This window comes from Labeo rohita, chromosome 13 (genome assembly GCF_022985175.1).
Source record: "Labeo rohita strain BAU-BD-2019 chromosome 13, IGBB_LRoh.1.0, whole genome shotgun sequence".
NCBI classification, from domain to species: domain Eukaryota; kingdom Metazoa; phylum Chordata; class Actinopteri; order Cypriniformes; family Cyprinidae; genus Labeo; species Labeo rohita.
In genome coordinates, this window is record NC_066881.1 from 11,445,007 (window position 1) to 11,472,547 (window position 27,541).

Sequence of the window (27,541 nt, forward strand, 5' to 3'; positions counted from 1 at the left end):
AATCGGTGGTTAAAATTCATTTTTTTGTACAGTACCACAGTAATACAAATCAAACCTTTTGTTGTGTGCTCTTCGTTTTATCGAGGACAGCTTCTCTAGTTTTGGCGAGTTCAACACCGGATTCGCTAAACGCCTGTCAGTGAGAGATAAATCCTTTATTTGGACCAACACATGTCTCCGTACCACAACCTGTAAGTTTGATTAATACATTATGTGTACATTTTCAACATGTTAACATGTAGTGTAACGCAGTTTTAGGTTTTCAGGTAAACCATATCACATATTACTGTCTTAGTGAAATAGTTCTCATAATTAGTTGTGAATCCACTATTTCCTAAGAATGTGTTGATTAATGTAGATTGTGGTTGTTCTAAATACTTAGTTTAATAATAAAGAATGTAGACATATTTTGGTTTACAAACTGTATTGTTTCATCAGTTTGTCATGTTAGCACTCGGCTAACATCCACATTTATTGTTTTGTGAAGTGTTTTGTTTTGACAGGCATTGTATACAAAGACCAATCACAACAAACTTGGCCAGCTGACCAATCAGAGCAGAGAAGGCTTATGGAAGGGAGGGGTTTACGAACGTTCAGCTCAGAACTGCTTTGAACGAATCGTTTCAAAATCATTGCAAAATGATTCTAATATAAAATGTATATTCTGAGAAAATAACAATGTTTTTTGACCTTAGTTGCATTTAAATTTGGACCCCAACACAATATTAGGAAGCTTTAAAATACTATATGACCTGCTCTTTAAAGTAGCCCATTTCTGTGGGAAAACCACAGACTTTTGCAACACTGGTCGATTTCCAGTCTGGAAAAGTTAATTGTATTGTATGATGGTCACGCCGGATTTTTTAGATTCAGACTCTGATTCCACCCAGCTGGAGGATATCCAGGATCACTGACAAAAGCCAAAAGTTGGAGGCAAATTGGTAGTTGTTCACATGAGTGACGAATGCTATGTTTGAATATTCAAAAACTTTAGTTTGCTATGCGGTTGGCTAGGGTGTTCTGGCTGGTTGCTATGTGTTAACTGGAACAAACAATTAAACTGAGACAAAAATATATAAAAGGCACTCTGTAGCCTTTTTGGCTTTCCTAAATTTCCATCTGTATGAGTGTTAAGAAGAGGCCTTTATAATATAACATGAGTCATGACTGATCATTATGACCATTTATTTGTTTAATGGCTCATGAAACTTGAAATACTTGAAATGATTTGTATTACAACTTTAAATAACACTTTATTTTTCATCTTTAACAGAGTTTCACATGAAATGTTAAGTTGTACTGTAGCTGAACAAATGAATGCATAACCAGTTCAGTAAAAAGACAAATCTAGGACAGCGTGTAAAAAACATCACTGAAGCTTTAACAAGTCGTATATGGAAGACCATTTGAAAGTAAAATAGGAGTTGAGTCAGAGCTTTAAAGCATAACATACATTCACACTTAGCAACAGCTTTTAAACACGAATGCTCTTCTGGAGTACAAAACATTCAAGTACTTTAAACTCACAGAGACAGCAGCACATGGGCTGCGTGATGCATCACCTTTAAGAAAATAAGCACCTGATTGCACTGTAAACACATACGGCAGGCTGTACCGCTGCACGGCCTGAGGCAAATGTTCATTTACATCTAATCTTCACACTACTGGAGCCAGACTCAGTAGCCCAGAGTGTTTTTTGGAGTTCTGCTTTCATAAAAAAATTATAGGTAATATCAATACAGTTATATTCTTGGTGTAAAACACCAATATTTTGTAGATTTTAGGATTTTTGTAATTGCAGTGTGAGAATTTAATCAGTTTATGGCTGGTTTAAATGAATAAATATTTTACTCTGGATTAACCTACATATTAGATTGTCTCAGTATGCAAATTAGATCAATCTGGTGAGAAGATTACGAGATCTGGTTGTTAAGTTGTCCAGGGTATTTCTCAAACTTCTTCTCAGCCTCCTCACTGAAAGCATCACCTGAAATATAGACAAGAAAAAATACGTCTTTTAATTTGCTATTGAATGAAAGCGCTACCCTAATGTACTCTTACAATTTCTGCAGTATATAATATTTAAAATAAGCAAAAAATGTTATTTTTTTCCTGTATGCACAGAATTATTTACTACCTGGATGATTTTCTATATAATAGAGTACACACTTAAATGAACTGGAATCAATATCAGCCAATATATTATCTTTTTCTTGAATCAGTATTTGATCAGACTGATAAGAAAGTTTGTATAAAAACTGGATTAACTGCAACATAAGTTTTTACTGAGGGTTCAACAAATGTTCTTCAAATTTTCATTTTTGGGTGAACTACTTCTTTAAGGTTTTGTATTTGTGTCTCACCAATATGGCAGTTATGGACCCAGATCCTGTGGCCATCATATTTGCAGTTACATTTCATGGCATTGTTTGTGAAGTCACTCTCTGCAACCTCATAGTTAGGATTTATCACAACCTGGAAAAAAAAGCAAAAACAAGTCTTAATATATAGCTTAATATATAGCAAGCAACGATTACTGGGGTTCACATGCTTTTTTTACATTTAAGCACATATAAAAAATGATACATATTATTTAGCAAGCCTGCAACCACCTAAGTCAATGATTTAAAAAAGCATTTTTTGGCAAACCCTGGTAATTTCCATAGAATTTCCATATGATTTTTTTGACGTTTATGACTGTTATAGTGTCAGCTGTGGGCTGGTCTTCCTAAAACTTTGCACACTTGTTAAGAATCACGTCACATGTGCTCACCATTTTGAGTTTTCGTTTAGGCTTTATAGGCATTTGGGTATATTTGGACAGGCCCCTTTTCTAAACAACCCCATTGTAGCTTTCCAAAGGGTGAATTTAAACATTTGATAATTATTGAGTCCAGAAAATTGTACTGAAGTGTTTTTTTCCAGATTGAGCGAAAACCCAAGGACTGGTTTGCAGAAGTAGTTTTTCCTCAATCATTTAACAAACAGTTTGTTTGACAGCAATGGTTCTAGAGGCAAATTTGTTCAGAACGAAGAGGTCTATCATATGATAGATGATGAAAAAAGTGCAGTGTGCAATCATTCAAGCCCTTGAAAAATGCAATATCACCCACACTGACAGATTTCTTCCAAATTCCTCACAGACCTTTACGGCCCACTGAGTTTCGTTCCAGTTGACCTCCGTTAACTTTGTCTAATAGGTGGTCAAAGTTCATCGGCCTATGACGGCCATGTTTTTTGAGATGCACAAATGTCCATTTTTATGTTTTTTTTCCCTTTTATAACACCACCAAGTGGCCAAGCTCCACTACTTTTTTCATGTGACCTCAGATTCAGCTCTTACGTACGTGTTGTGAATTCTCATTCCGTTCATTAGTTATAGCCATTTTAGCAAAGACAGCCCTGCCTCTTTCGAACCTTTTGGTGTCCCTTTGTGACTGTCTTTAAAGTCTTTAAAGTTTTTTTTTATAATTATTGATATTCACTCTCCAAAAAATCTTCCTGCACTGTTTGATTTCGATCAGGCGAAAAACCTAGGAGAAGTACGCAAAAAAACCCAAAACACCCGAAAATTTCGCCCCGTCAGGCTGATTGAGGTGATGTTGTAGACGATGTGATTACTAACATCCCTCCAAGTTTCAAGTCTCTGTGACTTACGGTTTTGTCTGCCTGATCAGTTTTACGTGGAGATTGCTGATCCTTGGCCATTCTAACAATTTTAACAATTACAACAATTACTAAATACTCTTAAATCAACAGAATACATGTTTTTGCTGACAGGGACAATGATCTACACGCATTCTCTGACCTGAAGGATGTAATTCCCTGGTTTGACATCAGTAATATCGATCCACTGGCAATCTATGTCATGGCGATACAAATCCCAGCATCCCACTGTGATGCCCTGCTCACCAAAGTTAGCACACTCATATCTCTTGGAAACACCTAGAATAAACACAGATATAGACAAGTGAAAATATGTCTAACTGAACATCTGACTGTAAATGTGTATTTGGATGAGTGTGATTTACCCTCGTCACAATCTGAGTCCTCTAGGCAGAAGCTGGCTTTGTGTCCTTCTGCCACTTTAGTGCCATTGGCAGACATCAGGTCATAGTGTGTGAAGATGTCCATACTATGATAATGCCTGTGGAGTCACACACATAATAAATCCCATCAGAACTGAGTGAAAACAAACCACACAGACCCTAGGGTGCCGCAAAACATTAGAGAAAAAAAAACAGATCATATGCTTTTCTAAAGACTGGTCAGAAATCGTAAGATTGCTCCTATATCAGGCGGTTTAATTTTTAAACCGCCTGATATTTGTCATTTTTCTCATTTAGGGTCATGAATGTGCATGCAAATTTTCAACATGTAGTGTAAACTATATAGATTTATACTAGTTACATTGATCATGTTGTGGGCAAAATTACTTCCAACTGGTTTTCATGCAATTCACCGAAAATCAACACTGAAAAGCAATCATTTTGCTCAATTGAAGGCAGCTGTTTTTAACAGCATGGTTACCCGTGACATGCGTGCCAGACCCATGAGTGACGGCCTGCTTTGGGCCTGAAGTCAGCCCGTCCGATGTTGTGTATCTGTGAGGAGAAACGGAGCAGGCGGCGGTGACCGTAAGGCCAGTTAGCTTTAGCTGCGGTCTTGGACAGACAGTCCTCCTCTGCTGCACAGTACAGCATGTGTAACGGCCGGTCCTCTATATATGTCGTCTGCTGCACTAGCGGTGCGTTCAGCACTAGATCGGATGCAGCTGAAAAAATAAAATTGCACATATTAAGATTAAGCTAAAATATGCAAAAACCTTGTAACTGCATGCTGGAAATATAAAGTGAAAGTTCAAAGAAAAATGCAGTCTTGGTCTGGGAATTTGATTCAGATTTTTGTTTCTATTTTGACACTGCATGTTGGTCACTGAACTGGATGTCTGAGGTTTTAATGTCTGAACAAACAGTGTTGCTTAACGTTGAGAAAATGATATGTTCTCTCATTTGTATACATAATTCAGACAGGTGTAAGCCATTTGAAGTTAAGCTTTTGCCATGTGAGGTTCACTAATTACAGGCCAGTGCACTGAGAAAGATAAAAAAGAGACTGACCACAGCTCTAGATCTACCATCAGTGGCAGACTGACCGTCTGAGAGATGAGAATTCTGGCCATCTATAAAAATATTATAACTTTTGCAAAACAGTCAGTTTTAACTCTTACAGATTGAAAGAATATACTAGACTCTGTACTAGATTTTGAGTATGATATTGCTTTTAAACAGCAGTTCTATAAACAAGCTATGCTGAGTGACCTACATTTTGAACAGTATTGCCAATTACTTTAGCTGTGTCCTAATTTATGTACTTATGCAATATTCCAGGTCTTTTCTCCATATCGTGGACTTCAATGGGGATCAGTGGGTTGAAGGTCCAAACTGCAGTTTCAATTCAGCTTCAATGGGCTCTACACAAGAATAAGGGTCTTATCTAGTGAAACGATTTTTGTCGTTTTCTAAAAAAAATAAATGTATGTGGTTTTTAACCACAAATGCTCATCTTGCACTAGCTCCGCATCCATGACTGCGTGGTTCTTCGTTTGTGTACTCTGATTTAAAAGGGTAGGGTAGGGCCAAAAACTCCATCTCATTTACTCCTTCAACTTCAAAATTGTCCAACATCGTTGTTTTACCTTTTTTTGTAAAGGGCGTTTGCACGTTTGCTTTTTTAAAACAGTGGGTCGGTACTTCCGCCTACGTCATGCGTGACCTTTCCAATGTGACTACGTAATGCATGAAGTTGTGGACGCAGAGACGTAGTGCAAGATGAGCATTTGTGATTAAAATGTATATACATTTGTATTTTTTTAGAAAATGACCAATCGTTTTGCTAGACAACACCCTTATTCCTTGGCTGGGATTGTGTAGAGTCCTTTAAAGCTGCATTGAAAACCTTAATTTCGTTTTGACTAAAGAAAGAAGGACATGAACATCTTGGATGACATGTGGCTGAGTAAATTATAAGGAAATGTTAATTCTGGAGTGAATCTTTTAAGTGTGGAATAGTATGTATAGGGACAAAACTTCTATTTTTTCTACAGCTAATAAACATAGTTCCAAAGCCAAAGCAAAATTAATGTGCATTTCTTAGCACAGCAAAATAGTGGTGTTTCTTGAGTAAAATAATGGTTTTTAAACAAATCAGCTGAGTGAATGTTTCAGTGACCCATTCATAAAGACAGTTACTGCAACCAAAATGACATACTGAGCAGGTACTACATTTGCTGAAGAACCTACTTTGAAATCTTTAAAAAAGTATGTTTTATATAGTATGAACGTAGGTAGTTTGAATGAAATCGGAATGACAACGTGACAACATGACAACATTTACCCCCGTGTCCATTGGATCACCCTGGAAGTGGTAGATGTGTTTTTTCTATTACGAATTTGGACACTACTCTTTCCAGACACTGTTTTTCATCTACTAGGTTGATAGGCACATTCATAAGCAGAGAGTCACTTGTTAACTTGTTGTTAACCTAATCAGTTGGGTAGATGATTCAATGACACACTTATAAAGACAGTAACTTGTTACTACTGGTGTAAATGTACTACAATCAGTGTAAAGCCCTAGTGCTGCTGGACTAAATACCAATTTAATATCAGCCAATCAAATTAGAGGTATTTTTTGAATCTGTGTGTGCATATGTGTAAGGTTACTCACTTTCTGAGCAGATGACTCCTGCTGAGAATCGTGCGCCTGCTTTCTGGCAGCTGACCGTTCTGTGGTGTTGGCAATGGCTGAGAGACATCTCATCTCCAGTACATTTAACTCCACTCATAACCATCTCTGTCACATTACTGCTGTCCCAATACCATGTTTCCTTAGCAAACACGCATCAAAACAAACACAAACAGACAGTGATAAGTAGTTTACTATGAATAGAATGAGGTAGTCATAAAGTCATTGGACTTACACCAACAGACCTATATGGTAAACGTTATTTTGAAATGCTATTTGCATTTCAAGATTGTAAAGCATTACAGAGTTTAGTTCACCCAAAAATGAAAATTCTGTCATTAATTACTCACCCTGAGTAAAACAACATGAGGGTGAGTAATTAATGACAGAATTTTCATTTTTGGGTGAACTAACCCTTTACGCATCTAACACTTGAAGACCAGGTCACCATCAAAAAAAAAAAGATTTATTCATTTATTTTTGCAATACGGTAATGATAATACGATAATACGATAATGATACGGTAATAAAAAAACATCTAACGCTCATAACAATTTAAAGATTGTAAAGCATTAACTGTATAACACTCGAAGACTAGGTCACCCCCCCCCCAAAAAAAATGATGAAAGAATTATTTATTCATTTATTTATTTTTGCATTACGGTAATAAGAATTAAAAAAAAAAAAAGAAAATTGTCTAACACTCATAAGTATTTAAAGATTGCGTCTAACACTCGAAGACCAGGTCACTTCACCCCCATAACATAAAAAAAAAAATTTACAAAAAAATTAAAGATTTATTTATTCATTTATTTATTTATTTTTGCATTACGGTAATGAGAATTTTGGTGGAAACGGGCAAAAATGGCCAAAAAAGCATCTAACACTTACTAATAAAAGATTGCACAGCATTAAGCGTCTAACAAAGTTTATTAGTTAATTTATTTTATTATTACGGTAATGAGAACTTCGGGGGAAATGTGCAAAAATTTCCCAAAAAGCGTCTAAGACTAGGCCACACTCCACCCCAAAATAAAAAAAGTAAGAAAGATAGAAAAGCAAATGTTAAGTAAATTGTATTTTTCTGGTGTAAAACATGACCAGGTCACACTTCAAATTTTTACAAAAATATATTTATTAATTTAAAAACTTGGTGTTTAAAATATAATTTCATTAATTGCTCTCTTTTAGGGTAAAATGTGACCAGACGTGGACCAACTTTAAAAAAAATAGCATCCAAACCATCAATGGCTGTTTGATAGTCTATACAGCTACCACAAAAGTGCTTCATGTTCCTGAAAAAAGCAATTAACATTCATGCGTTACCTAAAAAACAGCATTCCTGGTGAAAGAACGAAGCTGTGTCTGCGAGCATGTATGTATGTCATGTACTCACTGTAATAGCATGCATGCTGAACCCCAGCCCTAGCTGCCTGCATGCCACCATGGCCTCTTTGGTGGTCCAGCCCTCACTGCATACACTGCCCCACCGCTGCCCCACCCGCACCTCTACTCGCCCTTCATACTGCGAGCGCCCACCTGACAGACGCACCTGAAATCACAACCTACGGCACGTCAAACACACTCACATCTCAACTTGCTCACCCATCTGTGTCCTGCCATTCACTGCTTACCCACATACACAGACAGAAGACCCTGCTGAAAAGATCCGAGATCTAAAATCTTGTACGTTCACATTCAGGATCATTCTTCATTAATTAGGCCCCAGTATAAAATAGCATGGCTGGTTAGTACTAGTTTGGTACTTACTGTAGCATAACAAAGCTGTTCAGTAGCAAAACTTGAGCTGGCTGATCTTTTCAGCAGGTTTATTTCTGTCCATCCCTGTACATGCACTGACTCATCAAGGTTTTGAATATGTATGTGGGAGTGTGTAAGCCAGCACCATCTGATTTGTTCGATGGCAGCAGAAAGTTTCAGGCATTGTTAGCATGCAAGTGTGTGTTGCTGTTAGCATCCTACTTGTAGGCCATGGTTGGCGTACCCAAGGCCTAGCTGCCTGCATACAACCATGGCCTCCTCAGTTCCCCAGCCTTCTCCACAGATCAGGCCCCAACGCAGCGTCCCGTTAGTCTCAGTGTATAACACCTCCACACGGCCCTCGTAGCGAGATCGCCCCCCCTACGATGCGCACCTGAGCAGGGCACAACCAGGGACGAGGGGTAAGCGGGAGTTTGACTAGATAACAGGGGAGACCGAGGCTAACTGTCACACTTCTTCATGTTAAGAATGTTTCTTGAGGTGTTTTTTTGTTTGTTTATTTCAAAAGTCAGTTTTGGCTACAAAAAGAACTTATAATATTTCATTGTCAAAAAAAGAAAAGATGCATAGTGGGGTTGTCACAATATGGCCTGGTTTCACAGACAGGGCTTAGACTAAGTCAGGATTAGGCCATAGTTTAATTAGGACATTAAAGTGATTTAAGACTTACATTTAAGTCTAGGACTAGGCTTAAGCCTTGTCTATGAAACTTTAAGCAGTAAAGTATGCAACAGCAATAAAATGTAACTGGTAACCAATAAAACTACCATTGTTTTGTCCAACAAAAATGGAAATTAATATGTATAGAATAATAACTATTAAAACCCATGTGACAACTTGCTTTTTAGTTGACTCTTCTTTTTTAAATTGTATTTAAATGGATTTATAAATGTTTTTGAAAGTAAGTTTCATATACTCACCCAGGCTGCATTTATTTGATGAAAAACACAGTAAAAACAGCAATATTGTCAAATATTATTACTATTTCAAATAATAGTTTTCTATTTGAATACATTTTAAAATGTAATTTATTCCTGTAATGGCAAAGATGAATTTTCAGCTGCCATTAGTCCAGTTTTTCGTATCATGTGATCTTTCAGAAGTCATTTAACATTCTTCTTGGTGCTTGAGAGTGTGTGACAACTAGCCCCGGTATCTTTTACATGCATGTAAGAGTTTTTCTAGCAGTAGGTGCATAATGGTTAAGGTATGTTGCATCTGTTGAGATCAATCAAAATAAATCACAACAGATGATTAATTAATTCCAGTAATTGTCTCTTGATACAGACAATGATACCCAATATTTCCAGTCATCCATTTTGAGTCAAAATGAATACTAAGAAAACCCCTAGTGAAAAAAATACTAAAATGTATTTAAAATACATGTATTGTGTGCTAAGTATACTACAAATAAATTCACATAATTATGTGCTTAATAAAATACCCTGCAATCGTACTTTTGGTATACTAAACTAGTATACTTAAAGTCTGCTAAATTGGAACAACTAATTTTGTGCTTAATACACTGTAATAGTGCAGAAATATTGCTGAAGTCCAACTTCAGTATATTTGATTGTGCTTAGTGGAACTATTGCAAGTATACTTAAGGTACACTTCAAATATCTTGCATTTAAAGACTGATATTACACAGAGATCATACAATCCTTATTAATAGTGATATTTAAACACATTTTAGGCTTAATATTAAGAAATGTGCAATGTGCCATAAAGAAATACTCTAAAGTTTTATATCAAATTTTATATCAGTGTCTTAGCTGATTTGTCACTTAATAAATACGTTAAAAGATTTGAAGTATACTTGGCATAAAATAAATGTATTTTTTTTTACTAGGGACATCATTCATTCAGTTAAAATGTATTGTAAGTCACTTTGGCTAAAAGTGTTTGCTAAATGTAAATGTCATTCATTGGATTTACTGCTATGTTCTTACTGAACTGAGAAACAAGCAATAGATGCAAATGAATGTGGTATAGAGTCACTGAAATCACAGAATGACATACAAATGACTGATGTTAAGTAACAAAATCAACACATAACTATAAGAATGAGAGTGTGAGTATGTGTGTGTTGCTCTGACCGTCTTCTCGAAGCCCATATATGGGACATTACAGCGGATTGAAGCGTCTTCAGTGTGTTTGCAGTCTTCAGCAGTGATGTTTTTATAGCGGCAGTTCCACAGAGAGCGCTCATGACCCGTGCACTGAACCTCATTCATATGGATAGGCCCAAACCCTGAGACAAAACACAGAAACAAAATTCATACTGGCACTCATATGTGACACAGATCAGATGTGTTCTATCAAAGTCCCTTTAAAACAAGTAATTTCACTCATCCTCCATGTTTGAAATGCCTCTCAGGCATGCAAGTGCAGCTCCTATCTCTTCGAATGGGGAAACATCAAATTCTTCAAAACTGTTCATTAAAGGAGAAGTCCACTTCCAAAACTAAGATTCACATATAATGTACTCACCCCCTTGTCATCCAAGATGTTTATGTCTTTCCTTCTTCAGTCGTAAAGAAATTGTTTTTTGAGGAAAACATTTAAACATTTTTCTTCATATAATGGACTGATATGGTGCCCAGATTTTAAACTTCCAAACTGCAGTTTAAATGTAGCTTCAAACAATCCCAAATGCGGTTGTAAACGACCCAGCCGAGGAAGAAGGGTCTTATCTAGCGAAACTATCGGTTATTTTCATAAAAAGAATACAATTTCTGTACTTTTTAATGCCAACCGCTCGTCTTGTCTTGCTCTCAATGAACTTTGTGTATTCTGGCACAAGGCAGTTAGGGTATGTTGAAACTCCTATCTCATGTTTTCCCTCAACTTCAAAATTGTCCTATATCGCCGTTGTTGATCTTCTTTGCATGTTCACTTTGCAAAGACTGTGTTGGTACTTCTGCAGTGACGTAGGATGATTTTGAAATGATTTTTTAAGTTGAGGGAGAAAATACGATTGTAGTTTTTCGACATACCCTAACTGTCTTGAGTCAGAATACACAGAGTTGAGGGAGAGAAATGCAAGACGAGCATTTGAGATTAAAAAGTTTTTAAAGTGTATTTTTTTAATGCAAACAACACATTGTTTTGCTAGATAAGACCCCTCTTCCTCGGCTGGAATCGTTTACAACCGCATTTAAGATCGTTCGAAGACGCATTTAAACTGCATTTTGGAAGTTCAAAATCGGGGCACCATATCAGTCCATTATGTGAAGAAAAATGTTGAAATGTTTTCCTCAAAAAACAATTTCTTTACGACTGAAGAAAGAAAAACATAAACATCTTGGATGACAAGGGGGTGAGTACATTATGTGTGAATCTTTGTTTTGGAAGTGGACTTCTCCTTTAAGCTTACGATTAATTTTCATATTTGAAAACACCAATGAAATCTGACAACAACAGTCCCATTCATAAGTAATAGGAGTGCACAGTCTTCCTACATATGAAGTGTTTGGTTCCATGACCATGTAAACTAAAAAAAAAAAGAAAAAAACCCTGCATGCATTCGGATATTTCAAGATCGGTTTCAGGCCTCATTCATATGTGAAGATAAATCAGATATATATCAGATATGTGCCAATGCGACTGTCATGTAAACAGGCAGATTGGATTTTTCAATAAAACTGCGACAATTTGGTACTTCTCTGCAGTTTAATGGCGTCATATTATTCTCATATTCTAAATGACAATATCATGGTGATGTTTGGCAAACTACGCATATATCGCAGAGCTAGCATCAAGCATATTTTGCATTCGTCCTTCTTGGCTAGTGCGTGGTGCAAGAATCCCCCTTTAAGCATGTGCGACGTTTCAGATGGTATGCCAGTTGTAAACACATGAATCGGATAAGAGTCACAATTGAAAGAACCTGTAAATGGATGGTCAAAAAAATCAGATATAGGCTACAAACTAATATTGGGCATCAAGACCTGCAGTGTAAACAAGGCCGAAAATACATAAAAGTGTGTAACTAACAACTTTATACATGCAAAAACATTGGCTGGCCCTAAAAAGTACTACACAGTTTTGGTTCCAATTGACTTTCATTGGACAAAAAATGGGAAAAAATTACAATGGAGGTCAATGGGAACCCAGTTGCCATCATTCTTCAAAATATCTTCTTTACTGTACAGAAGAAAGAAAGTCTCACAAGTTTAAAATGACTAAACAAAACAAAACAAGACTGGGGCAAAAATCAGAGCAGTAAATGACGTATTAAATGAGGGCAATTATATTATCTCTGAAAACATCAAAGATGAAAGTCCAGGTCACTGGTCAGGTAATAAAAACATTCCATGCATTCCATCGCTGCAGGAAAAACAGTTTCTAACATCTCATTTGTTTTGGTATCTCTTTTGCAATCTCACCTTGTCCCATGCGAGCACCTGTAAGTGCTTCTTTGGCAGAACCGAAGCCCAGTTCTCTGCATACGACGCTGGCAGAAAGCAGGTTCCAGCGATCATCACAAATCGTCCCCCATTCATTGCCCTTCAACACCTCTACACGGCCCTCACCAAATTTCGCTCCACCCTTCAGCCGTATAGTAGACTGATAAGAAAAGAGAGGAAGAGACGGTTAATATAAGTATATAAACTGTGAATACAGCACTAATGAAATACACATTTTACCGCCGTCTTGAGTTTCTTCTTCATGGCAGCGCTCTGTGCGTACAGCGGGCCAGGCACACAGCTGACCACAGCAGGCATTCCTCCAGGACATGACTCTGTGGCATTGGCATAGTTAAACTCCAGAGGACATGCAGCCAAGTGCACTTCTGTGCCTAAGCAGGCCACTGAATGAACCAGGAAGTGATTCTTCTGCCGTTCAGCATACAGCCTATGAGAGGAGAAGTGAAAGAGAGGCTGATCAGGTTTACACGCACATTTTCAGATTAGGGTCCATACTCAGGTTAAGGCTTAATTCTGAGAAAGATGTTTACATGTTCAACAGCAATTGCAATATTCTTGTATACACGCATAATTTCAATAATGCACACACACTGGACAAACATTGTAGATGGTAGCAGAATTGTATTATTTGTGTAATTTCATAAACTCATTCTCATTCAGGTACTTAAAAACGTTAAGGTTTGGGGTCGGCACAATTTTTTGCTCGCTAAAGCTGCATTTATTTGATTTAAAATACAGTAAAGTAAGTAATATTGTGAAATCCCCCTTTAAGCATGTGCGACGTTTCAGATGGTATGCCAGTTGTAAACACATGAATCGCATAAGAGTCGCAATTGAAAGAACCTGTAAATGGATGGTCAAAAAAATCAGATATAGGCTACAAACTAATATTGGGCATCAAGACCTGCAGTGTAAACAAGGCCGAAAATACATAAAAGTGTGTAACTAACAACTTTATACATGCAAAAACATTGGCTGGCCCTAAAAAGTACTACACAGTTTTGGTTCCAATTGACTTTCATTGGACAAAAAATGGGAAAAAATTACAATGGAGGTCAATGGGAACCCAGTTGACAAACATTGTAGATGGTAGCAGAATTGTATTATTTGTGTAATTTCATAAACTCATTCTCATTCAGGTACTTAAAAACTTTAAGGTTTGGGGTCGGCACGATTTTTTGCTCGCTAAAGCTGCATTTATTTGATTTAAAATACAGTAAAGTAAGTAATATTGTGAAATATTATTACAGTTTCAAATTACTGTTTTCTATTTTAATATATTTAGAAATAAAATGTATTCCTGTGATGCAAAGCTGAATTTTCAGCATCATTAATCCAGTCTTCAGTTTCACATGATTCTTCAGAAATCATTCTGATACGCTGATTTGCCCCTCAAGAAAAATGTATTATTATTATCAATGTTGAAATCAACCACACTGCTTAATATTTTTGTGTACACATATTTGCAGGATTTTTAGAGGAATAGCATATAACAAATCGGGAACATTTAGAATTTGACAATGTGAAGAAAAATATTTTTTTCCTTTTTTTTTTACCAAAAACCCAAACATGACCTTACAGCTGCTTTGAAACAATCTATATTGTATAAAGTGCTATATAAATAAAGGTGATCTGTAGGAATATGTGCATAAAATACCATCTATGTTTGCCACTGTCCACCATGTTACCTTTACAGGGTAACACAGTTGACAGGTAACTTAGTTGACATTTTTAGTGTTTTGGGCCTATACTCAACATGGAAGCCTAAAACTAGAAATAAATTTTCATAAACAAAACATACATTTTAGTTAAACTATCTTGTTAAAATTTGCAGCAATTACTTGTGTAACACTGTTGACAGTCAATGAATCCACTCTTGACACAGGTTTGCTGATTTAACCATTATTAGGGGAAAGAGAGAGAACGCAACTTCTAGTGTTTCATCCACGTGCTTCTAGAGGACATATCACCATACTGTGCATATAATGCGAGAATGGGACAAACCATTCCTTTTTGAGGGGAGTTTTCTAGTGGGTAACTTAGTTGACAATGGTTTTTCGAAAACACAAATAAAACAAGTTATATCACAATAAACACTTATTATTTCTGAAGCGCACACCCAAAGGTCTTGATAACCTAATCTAACTGAAAGCAAAACCATGAAATGAATGGAATGTTCCCTTGCTGAATCAAAATATTAATTTCTTTCCAGAAAAAGAAAAAGGAAAAAATTACCCCAAACTTTTGAATGGTAGCACATTTTCACATAGCTTCTGAAATTATTATTTTAACCGATTTCATTAACCTATACGTTGTATCTAGGCCCCAGAATGACCTACAATGCAGCTTTTCTGACTGACGACATTTAGATTTAGAGAACAAAAAAGACGGTTAGGAAGGTTTCCTCTTTTTACCAAGGTTACCTTGTAGCTGCAGCTGATTTGCCCGGTTTAGGCTTAGAGCTAGTTTTAGTGATAGCCTTAGTTTTGGCCCCCTGCCTGTAATGCAAACATCCATTAAGCATTCAGAAAATGTCCACTGCAACATCCAACATGCACAATCACACATATACATAGAAGCTACGTAGGAAAGAGGACAATAACAGCTAAGTCTTTTTCAAATGAATTAGGATTTAAAGGAGAAGTTCACTTTCAGAACAAAAAAGTTCGAGAAGGAAATGAGATGGGAGTTTTTCAGCATACGCTAACTGTATTGACCAGAATTACACAGTTCGCATGCGCATCGCAGAGCCGGACAATCTGAGCATTTGAGGTTTAAAAGTATATACTTATTCCTCAGCTGGGATTGTTTAGAGCCATTTGAAGCTGCATTTAAACTGCATTTTGGACGTCCAAACTCACGGGAACCATAGACGTCCACTATATAGAGAGAAATCCTGAAATGTTTTCCTCAAGAAACATAATTTCTTTACAACTGAAGAAAGAAAGGCATGAACATCTTGGATGACAAGGGGGTGAGTACAATTTACAATCTGTAAATATTTGTTCTGGAAGTAAACTTCTCCTTTAACATTGTCAAGAAGATGCTGTGAGGCACAAACTAACTAAATTAATAATTATTTGATATACAATCACTTTTCCATGCCTGTTGAAACCAGCACAAGAAGCACATATGAACATGCAATAAGCATAAGAAGGAATCTGTGTTAGTATGAGGGTATCTGTTTCAAGATATCTCTCTCAGAAAGCTTCTACCCCATGCACAAGCACAGCCTCATCTCAAAACTATGTGAGTAAATCTAACAGATGGTAATAAGTTCTTCATGGGGAAATGTTTTGTCCACATCTCTTTCAGACAGACACACTTGCACTCACACAAATACATCACTGAGAAAGCATGTCAACACAACCTCATCGCAAAAATGGATAATTGCCTAAAGCTTAGAAATTGCAGTTAGTTGACTAACACTAATAGTGTTGTGTACTAAAGCCACACTATGCGCTCGAGTCCTCTAGGGAAAGAACATGTACTTTCTTTCCCTCAGATGATACCTGGCCGCTGTTACTTTTACTTTAGATTTTGGCTCAGCAGATCTCTTTCTGAGATGCCTGTTGAAAACAGGGAAATGGGGTCAAGCACACATACACACATGTATACAGTTTACTGTATCTCTCTTGTTTCTCTGTCCACTTCAAGACAGTTTAGACGGTTAGTTCACCCATACATGTCATTAATTAACACCCTCATGTCATTCAAAGACCTTTGTTCATCTTCAGAACACAGATGAAGATATTTTTGATGAAATCCAAAAGCTTTCTGACGCTGCATAGACAGCAACGCAACACCATGTTCAAGGCCCAGAAAGGTAGTAAGAACATTATTAAAATAGTCCATGTGACGTCAGTGGTTCAACCTTAATTTTGCATTTTGCATTTTAAAGTGTTGAATAACTTACTTAAAGGAGAAGTCCACTTCCAAAACAAAGATTCACATATAATGTACTCACCCCCTTGTCATCCAAGATGTTCATGTCTTTTTTTTTTTCAGTCGTAAAGAAATTATGTTTTTTAAGGAAAACATTTTAGGATTTTTCTCCATATAATAGACTGATATGGTGCCCTGATTTTGAACTTCCAAAAATGCAGTTTAAATGCATTTTAATCTCAAAGGCTCATCTTGTCTTGCTCTCCCTGAACTCTGTGTATTCTGGCTCAAGACGGTTAGGGTATGTTGAACAACTCCAATCATATTTTCTCCCTTAACAAAAATCATTTCAAAATCATCCTACATCATTACAGAAATTCCGACCCAGTCTTTGCAACGTGAACATGCAAAGAAGATCAAACACCCTTAACAAAAAAGATAAAACAGCGATATAGGGTGATTTTGAAGTTGAGGAAGAACATGAGATGGTATTGTTTCGACATACCCTAACTGTCATGACCCAGAACAAAAACAATCCAGGCAGAGCAAGACACAACGAGCATTTGACATTAAAAAGTATAGAAATTGTATTCTTTTATTAAAATAACCGATCATCACGATAGATAAGACCCTTCTTTCTCAGCTGGGTTTGTTTACAACCACATTTGTGTTCATTTGAATCCACATTTAAACTGCATTTTGGAAGTTCAAAATCAGGACACCATATCAGTCTATTACATGGAGAAAAATGTTGAAATGTTTTCCTCAAAAAACATAATTTCTTCACGACTGAAGAAAGAAAGACATGAACATCTATCTTGGATGACAAGGGGGTGAGTACAATGTATGTAAATTGTTGTTCTTGAAGTGGACTTCTCCTTTAAGCACATCTTATAAGCACATACTTTATTCTAATTTCAATTGCAGTGTTATTCTATATTTCATTAAAGTTCAAATAAGTTTATATATATTTTTTGCATAGTTATAATTTTTTGTAGTTTATAGTTCATATATGTTAATATTTATAGTATTGTATGGGCCATTCTACAGAATTTGTGCAAACTGCTGTCCCACAACCAAAAAACACATATAAAAAGCATTTAAGAAATAATCCTGTGTCCCTCTCTCTCATAGCTACAAGGTGAGAGTAGATAGGTCCCATAATTTTAAGGTAAATTGTTTTCAAAAGTCTGAAAATCTATGTGTAACTTTAAGAAATGTCACTACCAAACTTTTTTTCTGCACACTTTTTGGGAGTTATTCCACAACATTTAGTTTTTATTTGTGTACAATTGATAAGAACTGTCCTAGCTAACCATGTGCTGATTAGCAACTCTAAGCTAGGTTCAAAAGTATCTAAAATTGTCACTACCGAAACATTTGGTGAAGTTTTGGTAACAGTCCGAAACAGTCACAACCAAAACATGTCATCATTGTTTTGGTAGTGACAAAAGGCTACACAAAATCTTTTATTTGGGGGAAATAAACCTAATTTTAGTACAGTTATGCAAATTAGTATTTTATTATGTTTTAGTAGTGTTTTAGTATGAGTTAAAATTCCATAATGTGATGTGTTTGCTACCAAAATATTACGACTCAAATAGTGCAGTCACGACCGAAACATGGGATGTTTTGTCAGAAATAAAGTATACTGAATTATCAATTAAGATGTTATGACAGTTTTTGGTTCAATGTATAATCTAATCAAACTAATGGATCCTTAGTTTAAAATCAGTATGATCAACTTTTTGCCTTTTACAAAGAAAAACTAGATTCAAAAAACAACAAATCTCATAAATTACAAAATTGTAAATATTATTGATTTCCCTCAAATCTTAATAGGTCAATATAAACTTTCTTAGTATATCATTTAATACTGTGTTTTGGTAGTGACAAATATGGGGAGAGGACAAATATTCCAAAACTTTCTGAAAATACAACATGAGAATTAACTGCACGATTACTAGAAATGTGTACTCTGGGTATTATACAATTTGCATACATACAAAATTTGTGGAATAAGGCATTTTTTCACAATGTTTCCAACTCTGGAATCTATTCTGTAAAATGGCCCATATATGTCAAAAAGATATTTGGTCATATTTACACAAAAAAAAAAAAATTTGATTTTGATTGTATTTTATGGGTTATTTTAACCTGACCAACTATGATAAAGCCGAAGCATTCCAGAAAGAAACCTTCTGGTCAATAATAAAATAGGCTTCTTTTACTATCCTGGAATCCTAGGTTCCATTAAAATGTCCCAAAAACTGTAAAAAATAACTGAAGTGGGGTTATGGAAACATCATCAGTCACAGTGTGCCACTGTTTCAAAAATGTGATTCAAGAATGTGGGCAAGGTAACGGTGCAAATCTGCCTCATTAGGGAGGCGGACTGAGAAATGAAACCTTTATGTCGTCTATAAAACCACACTTGGGAAATAAATGCAGACAGACGTTGAGTAGAAGCTTAAAGACTTCCTCTTAGCTTCTTATTATCAAAACTTCACTCTGTATGTGTGTAAAGCCATTCCTGTAAAGTGGAACATTCTTGTAACATTCCATTGGATTTTGGGATGAGACCCCTACAGTGTACTTTCTACCAGTTGGTGTGCATGAATGTCTTACATCTATGCAATAGTTTCCTTGTCCAGATGTTTGTGTGTGGTTTAAACTGTGTGTATGTTGCTGAGCTGAACTGCATTTCACAGATGACTGAGAAAGTAAACATAATTTCCTCTCACATTGGCTAAACTGCCACAGTAAAGTGAGATGCCACACACGCACTGAAGTCTAAATAGAGTAATATTAAAATGTATAAAACTGTTTCCTTGGCCAACTACAATTCCTGAGGAATAAAACAGATTCCTAACCTACATCCAGTCCTCTATATAGCATGAACACTCACCTGTAGAAGTTCTTGTTGACCTTCTTTTCATGGGGGAATCCCATCATGCCACAAACCACACGTGAATTTTTAGGTGTCCACCCATTATCGCAGATCTGAGCCCATCCGTCCTTATTCTTGACTTCCACCACCCCCTCAGTGACCGGCATCCGCTTAGTGGCCATGGTGACCACAGGACGCAAACGCACCTCCTCCACTTTATTCTCATCTACTTGCACCTGTGAGACACGAGAATAAAAACCATGTGGGCAGTCAAATATGAACAGAGTGTGAAGAAGCTTGTGAGATGGTAGGGTATTTAACCTCTTTAGACAGTGCGGGACAAAAAAAGGTTAAAGGTGCAGAGCTCAGTCATTAAGTGTTTACTGCATGTTACTGTGACGGTTAAAAAAAACCAATTAAAATCATATTTATCTTGCACTAGCTCAACTTTGTATTACGTAGTCAAGTTGGAAAGGTCACGCATGATGAAGGCGGAAGTACCAACTCAGCGTGCAAAGAAAGTCAAACGTCCTTTACAAAAAAACATAAAGCGTCAAAAAAAATTAGATTTTTGAAGTTGGAGGAGAAAATGAGATGGAGTTTTTGGCCCTACCCTAACTTTTTTAACCGGAGTACACAGATGAAGAACTTACACGTGTGACCTTTCCAATGTGATTGCGTAAAGCAGTGCAAGATTGCAGAGCTAGTGCAAGATGAGCATTTGTGGTTAAAAAGTATATAACTTTTTATTTTTTTTAGAAAATGACCAATTGTTTTGCAACATAGGACCCTTGTTCCTTGGCTGGGATTGTGTAGAGCCCTTTGAAGCAGCAGTTTGGACCTTCAACCCATTGGCCACCACTGATGTTCACTATATGGAGAAAAATCCTGGAATGTTTTCCTTACAAACCTTCATATTATTGTCATATTTTCTGTCAACAGCAGTTAGATTTTATGTTTGAGTTTAACTGTGTCTGTGAATGGTTCTTTACCTCTATAACATTGGAGTCCACGTATCCTGGCAGTCTCTCATCCTTACAGATCACTCCAGCGTCCTCATCATGAGTGCAGTCGCTGTTACCCCAGCCACGAGATTTGCACACTGACACGCTCCTCTCACTGCCATTGCACTGCACATTGTCAAGCCAAATCTTACCTAAACAAAACACAAACTCCCTGAGAACATACAGAAACTGAATTATATCTTGTCTGATTGAGTGTGCGAATGCATGCAGGAATGTTACCTGTGCCCTTTCCGTATTTGGCGCTGTGTGTCCATCCCGTGGCAGACACAAAGCCAAGCTGGCGACAGAGGACATTGGCATTGGCCAGTGAGAAGTCATCATCACAGATGGTTCCCCACTCGCCTTTATAAAACACTTCAATTCGACCCTCATTGTGTTTTCTGGGGTAACCAGACAGGCGGAACTTCAGAGTCTCCGGGCCTTCTGCTGTCTGAGGGGTTGGTGTGGGGCTTGTGCGCGCTGGCGGTGTGGTTTGGGCAAAGCATGATGGAATCCAAGCATTAAGTAAGAAGACAACAATGTGTCGCCACCACTGACACAGCTCCATGTGCGGATCTGTGGCAGGGAACAGAAACGAAGGGGGGAAGGTTTGAAAAATACTGAAAAACACGTGGTTACTCTTGTGTGAATGTCAGTATGTTTTGATTTGGTCACTATCATGTGTTCACACAGAACATGCTAAACACACTCCCACCATCAATCATCATTACTGCACTGTAAAAAAATGACAATACACTAAAAAACTGTAGGATTTACTTGTAAATTTCAAAAATGACAAAGGAATGCACATTGAGTTAAGTGTAAAATTTTGAAGTAGACAGTAATGCTGAGGAAAATAGAGGGTTTGCACTTACGTCATAATTTAGTCAATTACCTAGATGCGTGGCCATATTGGCGATACCCAGTTGTAAACAACAGCATGGATTGCATGGTTAATGTATTACTGACTACGTTATTCTATCTAAACCACAGGAAAAATGTGTGGAAGCTGCTAGATTATATAGAGAAGGATTTAGTAAGCAGGAATAGGCCAAATTTTTTGACAAACTAACTTCTTCAGAAAAGTTTAGATGGTATTTTATTTATTTTATTTATTTATTTATTTTTGTCATTTTGCCTTTATTACGACAGGACAGGAAGCTAAGTGGGAGAGAGAGATGGGGAAGGGACCAGTAAAGGTCCTTGAGTCGGGATTCGAACACGGGATGGCTGAAGCGTAACAGCAGATGGTATTTTCTTTTTTTTTTTAATCTTGCATCATATAATGGATGTTAGTGTAGTATTTAAAAGCACAGCTTTGCTTTGTTTACAGCAGTAGCCAAGGTAACGCTGTATCGTTGCTGTTCCATAAGCGCCACCTGCTGTCAGAGAGTGAATTTGCGCTCTCATTCAACCGGTTTCATGCAGGAATGTTTAATGTATCATAATTTCACATAGCTAATGTCATACCACTCTGTTTTTGCTTTAAATTTAGAAATTATACAACCTGATTTTCATTAAAAACTGCTCATGCTACATGTTTGTTTGGATTGTGATTAAAATGCAGTTGTTCTGCAACTGTTTCATGCGTTCTGATTCATATCTTCATAGGGGAAAAAAAACATCATAAACTGTGAAACCTTAAAAAACCTGTGATATAGATTTTTGGTCAAACCAAATTTTCTTGTAAATTGTACTTCAGTAGTATTTTTTTATATCTAAAACTTTGAAAAAAAATCATATTTTACAGTGTACTGTAGTGAGAATCTAATGAGAATCAACATGGAGAGTAATGGCTATTACATAAATATATATATTTTTTAATTAAAACATTCAGAAGCATTATGGTAGTGATTATCATGTCATAAAACTAATCCAAAACATCTGAATGGTCCTAGAAATAAACTTTATTAGTTTTATTAAAAATGTGCCTTTTCTTTTCATTTTGGAGAATAACGTGTCTCAGATTATCTCAGTTTTCTTGAGATTCACCCACAGATTAAAGATCTGTGCATGTATCCCGAATTCCCAACACACCCTGGGGCACCCACTGTGATATAGAATGAGTGAGGATAGAATATTTTGTGTGCATATATATATGCCTGACTTGAACAAATTACAAACAATTCTCTGAGTTCAAAGCATAATTGTTACCTTTTCATTTTGAATAAAAATATGCCAACATGCAACACAGCGGTCTACAGCTCTTTCTCTCGATTCAGTAGCCATCCTGCAATAGTACCAGCTGGCTTACTGACTTTAGGGGAAGCAGTAAAACATTTAACTGAGCCACCCACTGACTTTATGTGTGATTGACGTGAGGTTCATCACATAATGTTTGTAGACAGAAGTGTTTAAATCCTTTGTATATAGTATATTATTGCACAAATAATTGTGTTGATGACATAACAACCCCTCACCGGTGTGGCTACGGGATTTCACTAATATAACAACAGCTTAACAGACAAGTCACTCTGGAGCCTGTGGGTCACAAAGGAATGTAAATCTTGAGTGCCCTCGCCAACGGCTATGAGAAAGTACAGACCCGTTACCCAAACACATGGCCTTCTACTGTCGGTTTTTACACTGGACAGCATCTTTGAATTGCCTTCATTTAAATATCAAGCCATAATACAATCTTTTTAATCTACGTAAAAACATCAGAAACCTTAAAAAAACACAAGATTTCGGCCTTTACATACAGATTCAATTAAATATGGCCACTTTTAGTCTAGAGGACTTTAAGAAAATAAACTCTCTAAGAACATGGTTTTCTTGTTTGTTAGTTTTCGTAATTGTTCTATTAACAATGTTCCATATTGGGGCATACATGTTTCCCAGAAAAATTCTTTTATTTCTGTCATTAACATTCACACCACAATGTAATTTCCGCCATATCTTTACAGATGTATTGTGGAAATAATGATGGAATATTAATTTTGGGAAAAAACTGTCTCCTTTGTCTTGCTAAGAGAAATTCCTATCTACAATTTTGTTTCTTAAATAAACACAATATTTTCACAATCACATCATTTGACAAAACAACAGCTTGAATGACAAATATAACCAGCATTGGGGGTAACATGAGTTAACCAGATTATTTTTTTATTTATTTATTTATTGTTTTTTTTTTATTTAAAAGACAATATCTGAATAACACCAGTTACTTTGTTTTCCCATTCACTGCTGTAGTTCGAGACTAAAATGTAAACATGCATTAATTTATCTGACAGATTCAGTATTTCTCAAAATACAAGCTTAGAATATGACGTAAACCTGCAATGATTAAATATGTTAAATAACACAAATATCCTTCATGTATTTAATCCAATTTTATTAACCAGTGTCTTTGCTGCTGACCTTTGATGATCCAATTCAACCATACTAATAAGCAAAAATGACCTAAGATAAACTACTAAACTACTAAATTTACTTTTCCTTCAGCCTGAGGCTGATTCATTTCTCTTTTGGTGTAGAAGGGCTTTTATGTTTGCCAAAAATTGAATTCTTTATATTAAAAACAAACAAGGAAGTCCTGCCCAGATTTAAAAAGTAACCTAACACATTACTTTGCATAAAAGTGTAATTAGTTACTTTTTTAGGGAGTAACACAATATTGTAATGCATTACTTTTAAAAGTGAATATAACTATAAACTAAATATAACTTATATGCACCAAAGATATTTACCATCATTTTACTTTTTTCATGTCCAATATTTCCATTGTCTCCTTTCTAATAAAGTACACTAATGCATATTACATATTAAATGCATATTAAATCTACATATAGTTGTATAAGACAAGTAATATCAAGAATGTTACATGTGTAAAACTTAAATATGTAACATATGTCAAACGCCAGATTGAATAGATAAATGACTTTTCCAGGATGGATCCAATTAAAGTAGAGACTGGCGCGCAAATGAAAACAGATCTTCAGTAGCTCTGGGGCAAATCATTCACCAGCACACGGTAGCCTATGTCCACGGTAATTATAATTAGAGTAAACTAACAGAATAAAGTTCATGATATAATCTGTAAATCATCTCACCTGTAAACTATATCAAGCTCTGATATGCTTATGTAAACAAACCTGAGGTAACGGCGAGACGCAGCCAGGTTTGGACACTATAAGGTATGTCGAGAAAATATGAGTCGACAGATTTACTATTAAACATTCAGCTAATAGACATGTGAGGGCGAAATGCAAACGGATGTTTATTTATCTATTTAAAGTGACTTCAAATAGTTCAAACTGCATAACTTCTCTGCGCAAAAGACAGTTAACTGCTGCTTTCCATTCTTAAGAAACAAGCGGAGGAAGAGAAAAACAGACAAACAAAAAACAAAAAAACCAACCAAACAAAGCGCTCTAGTAATATGTGAGTGTAAAAATACACGTGTTAAAATGCATTGACATCATTTATAATCGTCACTGCAAAACTGAATGGAATAAAGGAAGTAATAGAGGAAGTGGCGTCCAGCTGCTTTATCTCAGCTGACCTCTGTGCAAGTATAAATACTCTATTCAACAGTAGGTATAACACTTTCGCACAAAAGATTACACGTTTCAGTAATATACTCACAGACGAATAAAAATCATTTGATTTTCCCCTTACCTCAGGTAAATCTTTTGTTCCACAGTTTTGGCACAGTTTCATGCAGTTTATAATTATGCACAGAACCTGAAAAGCATCGAGAAAAGACTGGGTACCTGCTGCAATACCCAGACCTTAGACGAAGCAAAGAAAAGCGACTACTGAGCAGTGATCACTAGCTGTAATGGCAGTGAATTGCCAGCTGGACAGTCGTGCGGGTGGGAGAGAGAGAGAGAGCGATGGGAAAGACGGGGCACAGGGGGAGCAGGATGGAGAGGTGGAGCTGACTCGTGGACGACTTAACACGAATGAAAAGGGGCAGGATTTATTTTAGGAAAAACACATAGCCCTTTCACAGTTCAGGAAAAGATTTTCCTACTGGCATAACGGAACGTTCGTTTAGTCAGTCACGTTCTACATTTGTGAAATTGCATGGGGGTTCTGACCTTAGTGAAATTTGCTGGAGTATCTAGATAAAAAATAACGTGCTACTGGTAAAATTACGGCTGTCAGTCGATTAAAATTTTTATTCGAATTAATTACATGATGTTTCGATTAATTCATCTAATTAATCGCAAAATTAATTTGACTGTGAAAATACTCACAAAAGATTATTTAAAGCTATTTTTGTTTTAAATGAGAAAGTATCAAGTAGACATTACAAACTTTAGCCAAGCTTTAGAAAGAAATATTTGATTTGATTCAACATAGAATGTATTAAACATTTAGGCTGGAACATATGGAAGCCCGTTTCCGCCACTGAATGAAAATAAAAAGTAATTGCGACTTTTTATCTCGCAATTTTCTGGCAATTTCGCAACATCTCGCAAGTCTGACTACTTTTTTTCAAAATTGTGTCATATAAACTCGCAATTCTGACTTTTTTTTCGCAATTTCGACTTTTTTCCCTCTCAAAACTCGCAATTGCAGTCCAGTTATGAGGAGAAAAAAATACTGGTACGAAGAATTGCGAGTTTATATCTCACAATCCTGACTTAGTAATTCGCAATTGCAGTTTATATTACACAATTCTGACTTCATTTCTCAGAATTGCGACTTTGTATCTTGGAATTCTGACTTTAGAACTCGCAGTTGTGAGTTTATATCTCACAGTTCCGAGAAAAAAAGACATAATTGCAGTTTGTATCACGCAATTCTGAGAAAAAAAGTCAGAATTGTGAGTAGCAATAACCTTTTAAAAAATATTTATTCAGTGGTGGAAACGGGCTTCCATAGGAACAGCCTAACGTAAACTATGAAACATAAAAGAAGATAATTTGAGAAACATCTGAGTATTATTACTATCCCTTTAATGTTTTCCTTTTTCAGTTTTTGATACTCTAAATAAGAAACTAAATCTGCCAGCAGGTGGCGGTGAATGTCTTTATGAGTTATTAATTTATTCATTCGATTCATTCAAAGGGCTGATTCATTCAGGATTGAAGTAAATGGATCTCTTTTTGAATGAGCTTTTGACTCATTGATTCACAGGATTCGTTCAAAACGCTCATTCATTTAGAAACTAAACACAGCTGTTGCTTGGAGATGCACAACAATTCTGCTATGGCTTCAGAGGAATATTTTCTTTGCAAAAATGAACACAAACACATAATATATATATATATATATATATTAAATATAACACATTATCAACTTCTTATTTACTTAACTATTATATAAAATCACATTTAAGCTTGTGATAGATCAGGACATAATCAGCACTGGTGTCATATTGCTCTTGCTACCTGTGATATATGATGTATATAAATATGAGACAAAACACATGCAGGGGCAGTCAACTATATGAAATCTAAGATGATGTACAGATCTGGGGGGCGGGGCCAGTGTGTTAAAATATTAGATTCACAAGTTCGCCTGCCCATCCAGTCCTGATCATTCTCAAAAGCACGAAGAAGCCTTATTATATTGTGATTCATATCTTTTATTACAAAAAAATGACAATCATTTTGATTAAAAAGGTACAAACAATACTTGTTTTCAGTGTTTTAACACAAAACTCAAGGCACTTTATAGTTGCTGGTGTAGGAACAAACTATTATCCATACAAAAATGAGCAAAAGACAGACTGAGACAGACTATAAAGAGAAGGCAACAAAACACATGTTGGTTCTGTGTTGGTTTATGCAACAGGGACACCAAGTTATTCCAAAAAAGAAGAAAAAAAAACATTTCTCAGCTTT

General features: G+C 36.2%; 1 protein-coding gene across 4 annotated transcripts; it reads right to left on the reverse strand.

Annotated features, from left to right (window-relative positions):
- Positions 1–1,708: 1,708 nt before the first annotated feature.
- loxl3b (lysyl oxidase-like 3b) lies at positions 1,709–25,585 on the reverse strand. Of its 4 annotated transcripts, XM_051126757.1 has the most exons (17): positions 25,362–25,585; positions 20,982–21,317; positions 20,730–20,893; positions 19,756–19,973; positions 16,475–16,531; positions 15,386–15,460; positions 13,182–13,389; positions 12,921–13,101; positions 10,623–10,783; positions 8,731–8,889; positions 8,144–8,299; positions 6,730–6,889; positions 4,531–4,774; positions 4,032–4,147; positions 3,809–3,945; positions 2,364–2,475; positions 1,709–1,987 (listed from the first exon to the last, which is right to left on the reverse strand). In XM_051126757.1, the coding sequence occupies exons 2-17, from the start codon at positions 21,307–21,309 to the stop codon at positions 1,914–1,916; spliced, it is 2,550 nt and encodes an 849-aa protein (XP_050982714.1). In that variant the 5' UTR covers positions 21,310–21,317; positions 25,362–25,585; the 3' UTR covers positions 1,709–1,913. The 4 variants fall into 4 exon arrangements, with proteins under 4 accessions (XP_050982714.1, XP_050982711.1, XP_050982712.1 ...); XM_051126754.1 differs by lacking the exon at positions 8,731–8,889 and having other exon boundaries at positions 10,629–10,783; positions 25,362–25,584; XM_051126755.1 differs by lacking the exons at positions 8,731–8,889; positions 15,386–15,460; positions 16,475–16,531 and having other exon boundaries at positions 10,629–10,783; positions 25,362–25,582.
- Positions 25,586–27,541: the final 1,956 nt, after the last annotated feature.

Bases quoted from the DNA above. Each gene is read 5' to 3' on its own strand.
- loxl3b (XM_051126757.1), bottom strand. From the start codon at position 21,309: ATGGAGCTGTGTCAGTGGTGGCGACACATTGTTGTCTTCTTACTTAAT. The intron at 15,461-16,474 runs GTATCATCTGAG...TTTGCATTACAG, and splicing joins GTAAAAGTAACAGCGGCCAG to GCAGGGGGCCAAAACTAAGG. The intron at 4,148-4,530 runs GTAACCATGCTG...GTGACTCCACAG, and splicing joins GTCTGGCACGCATGTCACGG to GCATTATCATAGTATGGACA.